The sequence below is a fragment of the Trichechus manatus genome, unplaced genomic scaffold, assembly GCF_000243295.1.
Source record: "Trichechus manatus latirostris isolate Lorelei unplaced genomic scaffold, TriManLat1.0 scaffold00038, whole genome shotgun sequence".
NCBI classification, from domain to species: Eukaryota; Metazoa; Chordata; class Mammalia; order Sirenia; family Trichechidae; genus Trichechus; species Trichechus manatus.
This window is the reverse complement of record NW_004443974.1, coordinates 13264503-13273784: the sequence shown is the minus strand read 5'-3', so window position 1 is coordinate 13273784 and position 9282 is coordinate 13264503. Positions and strand designations below refer to the sequence as shown.

General features: G+C 50.3%; 1 protein-coding gene and 1 pseudogene across 2 annotated transcripts in view; both read right to left on the bottom strand.

Moving 5' to 3' along the window:
- Window positions 1-2910, bottom strand: part of LOC101357627 (phytanoyl-CoA dioxygenase domain-containing protein 1) — a 14402-nt gene extending 11492 nt beyond the window's left edge. For both annotated transcript variants that reach the window (XM_004375738.1, XM_004375739.1), the window contains exon 1: window positions 2878-2910. In XM_004375738.1, the coding sequence (XP_004375795.1) occupies window positions 2878-2910 (33 nt within the window). The remainder of the gene's footprint in view (window positions 1-2877) is intronic.
- Window positions 2911-7744: 4834 nt separating this feature from the next.
- Window positions 7745-9282, bottom strand: part of LOC111820439 (volume-regulated anion channel subunit LRRC8A pseudogene) — a 24451-nt pseudogene continuing 22913 nt past the window's right edge.

Sequence of the window (9282 nt, the reverse complement as noted above, 5' to 3'; positions counted from 1 at the left end):
TCACTTAAAGTACAACAATAAAAATAAATAAATGGTACTCCTTTGCCATGAGACAAGAACTTTATGGTGCCCGGCTACCATTACTGAACATTTTGATGAAAGATTCTAGAGAAGAATCCTCATCAAAAGGGGGGAAATGCACAACAGAATTTCAAATTCTTATGGAATCCAGACTTTCTGGAGCCATGGGGGCTAGATAAACACCTGAAACTCTTGCCCTGAGATAATCTTTAAACTTTAAACCAAAAATATCCCTGAAGTCTTCTGAAAACCAAACAGTAGTTTAGCTAACTAGTAACAAATGTGTGCCTTGAGCATTATGGTCTTTTAAGAATTATCTATATGGGATAAAAGTGACAACAGCAACTTGAAAGATTAGATAGGAAGCTTAGGGGGCAGCGAGTTTCTCAATGGAGGAAGAACAACTCAGAAAAGGAGGGTGGGAATGGTGGCACAACTTGAAGAAAGTAATCAATGTCACCGAATTGTACATGTAGAAATGGTTGAATTGGTGTATGTTTTGCTCTGTATATTCTCAACAACAACAAAAGAACAAATGGTAGAAGGACTTAATGTAAACCAGATGCAGGGAAGGGAGGGATCTCAGCAGCTCTGAGGAGGTGGCATTTAAAAAGGGGAGCTACAGGATAATGGGTGTCAGCAGGTGAAGAGATGGGGCAGAGCATTCCAGACAGCGGGAACAGACTGCGTGAAGCCCGAGTGAAGACAGAACATGAGGAGGGAGCTCGGAGTGAGGGCAGGGGCAGGAGAGGAGGCAGGAGGGTGGCAGAGGCCTTTGTAGGTGCAGACAAGGCATTGGGCATTATCCTGAGTGCAGTGGACAGTGAGTAGGGGAGATAAAGCTGAATGGCTTATTCTGCTTTGTCTCTAGTCCTCATATGCTGAGGCTACTAAGAGAGAGATAAGAAGAGAAAGAGTATCTGCATGTTTTCTTGCAGAGAATTATAAAGTCATAGCCTTAACAGAGATATTAGAAGTCACCTCTTGAGCCCACCGCGAAGTGTCTGATTTCCAATCACAACACCTGCCCCAATGCACCCCTACATAGATGCCCAGGTCTGGCTTCCACGCACCAAGTATTAGAACATTCACCACCATCCACTACAGCCCTCCTGTCTCTGGGCAGGTTTGCAAGTTGGGAACGTAATCCTCATATCAATATGAAGCCGAAAATTGCCTCCTTGGGAATTGGGCCATCCGTAGCAAAGTGTGCATACCTTTGATCCAGTAAACACACTGCTAGGAACTCTTCCTTTGTGGAGTAGCAAATAGGGAAGCAAAGATGTAAATATGAGGGTGATTGAGCATTGCTTAATGAGAGCAATAAATTGAAAACAACCTAAATGCTCAACATGAGTGGATTAAACAAATTATGCTTTATCTACACTGGAACACAACTTGGCTGATAGGAATCATGTTGTAGAAAAAATGTTCACTGGCATGGAGATATGTTCCTGATATACTGTGAAATGAAAATGAGCCGGCTACAAACTGATGTATTACTTGCTGCGGGAACTTGGGCAAGTTGCTCCCCCTCTCTGACTCTCAGGCTGTCAAATGGGGATAACATAAACCAAAAAACAAAACAAAACCAATAAACAGTTGCCATTGACTCAGTTCTGACTCATGGTAACCCCACGTGCTGCAGAGTAGAACTGCCCCATAGGGTTTTCTTGACTATAATCTTTACAGAACCAGATAACCAGGCCTTTCGTCTGCGATGCTGCTGCATGGGTTCAAGTTGTCAAGTGCAAACTGCTTGCACCACCCAGGCACCTTGCTAGTGCTGTTGATGTTAATTGCTGTCGAGTTGATTCCAACTCATAGTGACCCCGTGTGTGTCAGAGTAGAACTGTGCTCCACAGGGTTTTCAAGGCTGTCACCTTTCGGAAGCAGATCACCAGGTACCTCTAAAAACAAAAAACCCCCAAATCCATTGCTACCGAGTTGATTGACTCATAGCGACCCTATAGGATAGAGTAGAGCTGCCCCATAGGGTTTCCAAGGAGTAGCTGGTGGATTCTAACTGCTGACCTTTTAGTTAGCAGCCAAACGCTTAACCACTGCACCACCAGGCCCCCAGTCACCTCTAGGTGGATCTGAACCGCCAACCTTTCCGTTAGTAGTGGAGTGCTTAACCATTTGCACCACTCAGGAATTCTGGGGTAATATAGTACCCGCTTTATAAGACATATGGCAAGCACTCACTAAATGGCAAATACTATGATTTACTTTAACAAGAGTACAGGACTGAATACCAAAACATTAACAAGTCTCCTGGCATAGGAATTTATGGGTGATTTTCATTTTCTTCTGTGAGCTTTTCTGTATTTTTATGTATCTTTCTCTTGTAATCAGGAACAAACTAACAAGGGTCTTATTTTTTAAGTCTATATGGCTCTAACTCCCATGGGTTAAACTGTGGTGTTTGTCAGAAGGGTGACCTGAGAGGGCGCCCTAACTTGGCTCCAGGAGGTGGTGGGCTCCTCGCAGGCCCTGCCCCCTGTTTGCGTGGCCAGGGCCAGGCTGGATACATGCACACACACACCATGCTTTATTCTCGTTTAGGTCACACACACACACGCACACACATGCACACACACACAGGTACACACCATGCTTTATTCAAGTTTTGGTCACAAACACACACACACAGCATTCCACCCAGGCTCCTGTGATCTGGATGCCTAGGACTGTGTGTGCAGAAGCTAGGGGTGGTGGTTGGGATTGATCCCTCTGGGCCCCATTTTTCTCTGCCTTAAAATGGCAGGAGGTGGAACTGAGTTCCTGGGATGACTCAAGGTCCAGACCCCTCTATCCTTACCTGACTCAGTCCCCCACTTTGTAGACCCCTACCTTCTGGAGCTGTGAGGGGCTCAGGCAGGCCATGGGGACAACGCAGGGCCCACGGATGGCTCTGGATGGTTCTGGGTGTTGTGTGCCCAATTGCTGGAAAGGAGAAAGTTCAGGAGGGGAAGCTGGATGAAGCCTGGAAGGCCCAGGAGGACTTAAACCTTCACTATTCAGAGAAAACCCAATCCCATCACCCGTGTATCGCAAACACACACGGACCTCCCTGGGATCTCTCTAGGCTGAGCCCCAGCCCTGTCACTCTCTCTTACTTCTCTGTCCCTGGATGAAGCAGTGACCTTTGCCTTTGCTGCAGCTTCATACCCTGGGCCCTTCCCCCACAGGTAATCCAGGACGAGCCCTCTCCAACCTCTGCGGTTTTTAATGGCTCCCTCCAAGCTTTTTTCCAGAAACCACTCCTGGCTACTTACCAGGTGCCCAGAAATTGTGTTCTGAGAGCGTTGGAGCAGTGAAGCTGGGCTGGCAGGGGTACACCTGAGTCTCAATCCCAGAGCCACCACTGCCTGCGACTTTGAGGAGCCTCACCTCAAAGGAGGAACCAACATGTAGGTGGGGAGACAGGGTGGGTCTAAGGAGACTAGGCCCTGAGTGGGTCTCAGACTAGCTAGCGACAGAAAAGGTCTTAAACGACAAGTTATGTCCGTTAAAAATTTTGTCCAGAAGAATGGTGTGAATGCTGTTTGCTTCTGCCTAATCTGTCCCAGAAGCTGGCCTTCAGATCAGCCAATTATTAACTAAAATCCTGGGCATGCGTGTTAAGAGACCAGGTCAACAGGCAGATGACCTCATCCCATAAGTGTTGCCTAGAAACCAAAATCACAGGACACACGTCCTCGACTTGTGACTGGGCCCATTTCTAAAGCGGAGAAGTCTGTCAGCCACTTCTGTGCCAGAATTCTACTGTGATCCCTTTTTGAACATACATGAAGTTAATGGATATGTATGACTTCCCCTTTCCCATGTGGTATAAAAGGGCACTCCCAGCCCTTTGTTCAGAGAGAGAGTGCTTCCGGGGAGGATCCCCCCTCCTCTCCCTACTTGCCTTAAGTAATAAACTATGCCTTGCTTTAATTCCGCTTGACTCTTAGTTATTCTTAACTAGAGTACTAGTGGAGAACCCATTGTGTTCCGTAACAGCTCGTCATTCCAAAGGTGAGGAGGTCCTCCAGAGAACTGTCCAGGCCCCTCCCAGCTCTGATATCCTGAAACTCTCAGCCCTGGGAGGATTAGAGAGGAATTTACAGATCAGTCTGCAGCTCAGAGGACAGGGTAGAAGACGAGGGGTATCTCACTCAGAAAGAGGAAGGGGCTAGAGAGTGGGGGCCTGGGACTTCAGAATGAGTGAGAAACCCGTGGCTCTTGCTCCCCACCCCCAGGCCCAAGATGTTTCGTGTCTCAAGTGGGCTGGCACAGGCGAGCATGGAGGGCAGAACAGCTCAAACATGCCCACCCTCCCCCAGCCAGTCCTGCTGGGCAGCTGATAAGGCCACTGTCTGGCTGCTGCAGCTTCTGGAAAACAGCCACTGGCCTTCCACGAAATGATGGCAAAGGGACAGACTGTTTTGGGAATGACTTGGCCCCAAATCAAGTCACGTGTTCTCTGGGCCACAGCACTGGGAGTTGCTGCTTTGTCCAGGCTGTCCAGGCTTCCGGATGGCTGGGAGGGGTGCCTTCCCCCCACTCTTCCTGGCCTCTGTGGATGGTGAAGAGTCTCAGTCGGGTTAGGCTAGGTGAGGGGGGCAGGCTGAAGAGGAATCATGATGGAAATACAGTTGAGACAAGGCTCACATGAGTCAGGGTGCATTCCCGGCTGTCACACTCCCTTTTGATGAAATTACCCAACAAAGAGACAAACACCTGTCACATGCCTGGCTACAGTGAGTGTCCCCTCAGGCTGGGCCAGCCAGGCATAGAGGGCAACTCCCCTCAGAATGCCCTTCCCTACTCAGAGAAAGGCTCACAGAAGAGGGTTAGTAAGGCATTACCGTGAAACCTTGAGCACATCTGGGCCTTACTTTCCCCATCTGTAATTTGGGATAACAGAGGTACCTCCTATGAGGGTTGAATACAACCAGTGTTTTACTGTAGATGAAAAGCTTGGCAAAGCGCCTAGTACAGCGCCTACTAATGTTAATTGTTAACTGAATGATATCAGGAAGTCTTCCAGGTGGTGGAAAATGAGGACATTTTGATTTTCTGAGCTTTCCCAAGTTTTCAAAATTGCTGTTGTAATCAGAGAAAGGACTACCACTGTGTTTTAAGTGGAGTGCAGTACCCTCAGCTTAAGGAGAGGGATATGGGAGGCATGTATCTGCTTCCCACTATTTGTTCATTCTGCTCAGGCTTTGGGAAGTAGGTGAGCAGTGATTTCCACATTGCTGTTTTTTCCAAAGGCTAACCAGCTCCAGATCCAACCCTTGTGCTCTGGGCATTGGGTGACTCCAAGCCTGAGGGGGTGGTGGGGTGAGGTGGTGGGGACTGGTGGGGAGGTTAAGAGACCAAACAGAATGGGAAGACCTCCACTGAGGAGACACAAGACGGGGTTTCAAGGGGGGCCACAGCTCAGCTGCTCAGCCTCACTATCAGAAGTCCCACGAAAGAGAAAGAAGAGGGAGGGAGTTTCAGCTCAGCCCTGAGGCCACTTGCGGTCAGAGTCCCCAGGGAGAGAGGAAGAACAGACTCTAGTCTGTTCCAGAGGATGTACCCAAGACCAACTCAGGTTTCATCACTAAGACCAAGGTCAAGATCAGACACAATGCCTTTCCTCCTCACCCAAAACTCCTGCCCCAGGGCCCTCATGTCAGTCTAGCGCAAGCCTCCCTGGTCCAGAAGGAAGATATGAGAGCGTTTACTGGGTACTAGAAGCCAGGTCCTCTGCTAAAAACTCTACCAACCTGTATAACTGGCACCACCAATGTGATTTACATATGAGGAAAATGAGACCCCACATCAAATAAATGGCAGAGCCGGGATCTGAAGGCAGCTCTCTGAACCTCCCTGAGCTTCTGTCCTTGACCCCACCGCCTTCAGTAGGCCCCCAAAGGGGCCGAAAGCCCAGTCAAACCCTCCCACTGGGACTCTCAGACCTACATCTGCAGAGCTGCGGGGACTTGCTGTTGGAATTGCAAAGGACCTATGAGAGCACTAAGTGGAATGCCTATTGTAGATGGAGATACTGAGGAAACGGGAGGGAAGAGATCTACTCAGCTTTATACAGGGGATGACTGAGCTGGGATAGGAACCCCGGACAGCTGGATCCCATTTCAGTGCCCTCTTCTCCCTGCACCCACCCATCAAAGCTCCTCAGAGCACAAACCACAGGCAACTGGAAAGGCTGACAACGTGCTGGCTGTGGGATTCCCAGCCAGGGCCTTGTGTCTGGCACACAACAGACACTCCGTCCAGCACAAACCTCTAGTGCCTGCCTCCAAGGAGTTACAGTTTAGCAGAGATGAGCACAGTTAACTATCCTGTAGGTGTCCAATAAATGGTCACTCAACAAACTAACTGACAAGGCCCGGCAGGCCTCAGAGAGGCGATGGACGGGTCCCTCCATGACATGGAGACTTCCAAAGGTTACTTTCTGTTATAGGTTCATTTGATATTTGAACCATGTCTACAAGTTCAGACCCAAAAGTAATGGATTGCTTCATGGTCGTCAGAGGCTAGTGTGCATTATTTCTCAGGGTTACATCTGATGACACAACACAGAGAACACAAATGGATAGACAGACAGACATACTCATTCAGACAAGAGAAAAGTAAAATCTGCCTTAGCGTCCAAGTGATTGCTCTAAGGCAGGGACCCTTCTAAGGCGGGGACCCGAGTGACTGATCTAAAGCAAGGTGGCTTCCCATCACCAGGCACTGACTGTGCTGTGTGTGTGCCAGGTGCCCTGGACAGAAGCTGGCTTGAAACAAAAAACTGGGGAGGTTGCCCTCCCAGCAGTGACCTCCCCACCCAACCCTTCCTCTAAGAGGCTGTTCTGAAGGACTGGGTGGTGACAGGGTTGATGTAAGCAGCTGAGGCTAGTGGTGGCACTGGGCAAACCATGATACATGAGGTGGGAAAACAGAGTCCAGGTGAAGTAGCTCCTCTTAGCTCCTTAACACTGTGTGTGGAGGGCAGGGTGGGTGCATCAGGGAAGGGGAAGATGGAGCACCATCACCTGGGGGTTAGCCAACCTGATTTTACTCCCTTGTTGGCAGTTCCAGAAACATTCTCTTTGGCCAACAGCCACGAAAATGAGTGTCTGCCAAGACACATGGAGAAGGAAGAAAACAAGACACCAAGAAAATTAAAAAAAAAAAAAAAAAGAAAAAACAAAACAAAAAACCCCTGCCCCAGGCAAGGAGAGGAACAAACAGAACTAGACCAAGGTCACACCAGATTCGGAACACATCCTGCGCCCCACACCCCAGGGAAAGGAAATAAAATTCAATGTCTTGCTTCTTTCCTCAAGGGAAACTGCCACCCCACCCTGAGACTCCAACTCACTGGCCTTTAATGTCCTTTTTTTTTTTTTCATTTTAATACCCAAACCATCCATTGTCAAAGCTTTAAAAAAGAAACAAAATTTGTTTTACTTAAAAAAAAAAAAATTGAAATTGCCACAAAAACTAATGAGGCAGGCCCCAGGCCTGGCCTCTCCACCTGGCAGCCTGCTCTCCCATGGGCTGAGCTGCCAGAGCCCAGCCTGGCACCAGTGGAGGGGACCATCCCACAGCTGGTTCACCCAGGACGCCTCTGCTCAAATGTGGGTGGGCACTAAATGCCAACTGCATCACTAAATAAAAAGGGCAAAGCAGAGACACAGCCCACCCTTCCATAAGCACCCTCCATCTGAGCCAAACTTCCTTGGGAATGTGTAAGTTATCGGGACGGAGGAGGTGGGATGTAGAGAAAAATAAATACCAAGAGCTATGTAGGTGTCCCTGGACCTCTGGCGTCGGCTCAGCCACGGGGCAGAAATGGCCTCCAGTGAGGAGGTCCTGATTGTCCAAATACAGCACAATCCTTCGATCTCCCCCAACAGGCGCCTGCCCTGGAGGGGGTGGTGGGGGCGGGGAGGGGCATGAGTATCAGAGGGAGAAAAGGGGCCAGCCCCTCTGGTTCTGTCCACTCGCCCTGGCCCAGCTCACATCCTCCCCAGGCTCCTGCCCGGCCACGAGGCTGAGCTAGCCGTCCCTGGACTTCTGGGAAGAGGGAAGCCTGACCCTCCTGGGCCTGAGGACTCCTCGCTGGTCCCATGCCAGCTGCTCTGGACCAGCCCCGTGCTCCAGCTGCCTGCCAGCACTCAGGCCTGCTCCTTGTCGGCCCTCCAGAGCCGTTCCTTCACCTCGGGTGGCAACGTGTTGAACAGGTCCTCTTCCACCACCAGGCCACTGCGCTTGAGCAGTGGGCACTCGCCCAGCTCCACGGGCAGGCACTCCAGCCGGTTGCCTCGAAGTTCAATCTGGGTCAGGTTGGTCAGCTCGCCCACGCGCGAGGGCAGTGACTGCAGCACGTTGTTGCCCAGGTGCAGGGCCCGCAGCTTCCGGCACTGGAAGAGCTCTGGTGGCAGGGCCTCAATCTGGATGGGAAGGAGCAGAGGGTGAAAGTAAGGTGCATGTGGCTCATGTCAGGGGCCTCCGGGCCCAGGGCTTCCCTTCCCTCCCTCCACCAAGCACCAGCACCTTCTCTGACGCCCATTCCAGCTCCCCAGGACGTCTGGTACCAGCACCATCTGCCTATCTTCTACCTGCCCATTTGGTCTCAGCTCAGCATTCACTCCCTCCAGGAAGCCTTCCCTGACATTCTCCTGGGTAGCCTATGGTACCCATGATCCCTCCATGGTGAAACTGCCTGGTTATCTGTCTGTCACCCCCTGGGCTTTGGGCTCTAAGAGGGCAGGACTGGATCTGCCTGTTCCCTGAAGTCTCCCAGCACCTGGCACAGTTAGAAGCACAAAATACTAGCTAGCCATTACAAACTCCACCCCCACACTCCAGGGCTCACCATGAACCAGGAGAGACTATTGGTCATAGCTGCTGAGATTTAAGAACAATTTAGGCAAGCAGAGCAGCACATGGAGAAAATTCCGCATCCTAAACTGTTTCTGAGAGCTAGGGATAGCTTACCAATAGGGACAAGAATCCCAGCTGTGTCACTTCCTCTCCCTGGACCTCAGTTTCCTCATCTGCCACATCACAGGCTGATCACGAGTGCAGGGGGCCCAGTATTGGCCATTCAAAACCCCTATTCTGATTTTCCCAAGTTTCCTGGTGGCACAGTAGGTAAGTGCCTGCCTGCTAACTGAAAGGCCAGCGGTCAAACCCACCGGCCACTCCACAGGATAAGGATGTGGCAGTTTGCTTCCATTACAGCCTTGGAAACCCTATGGGGCAGTT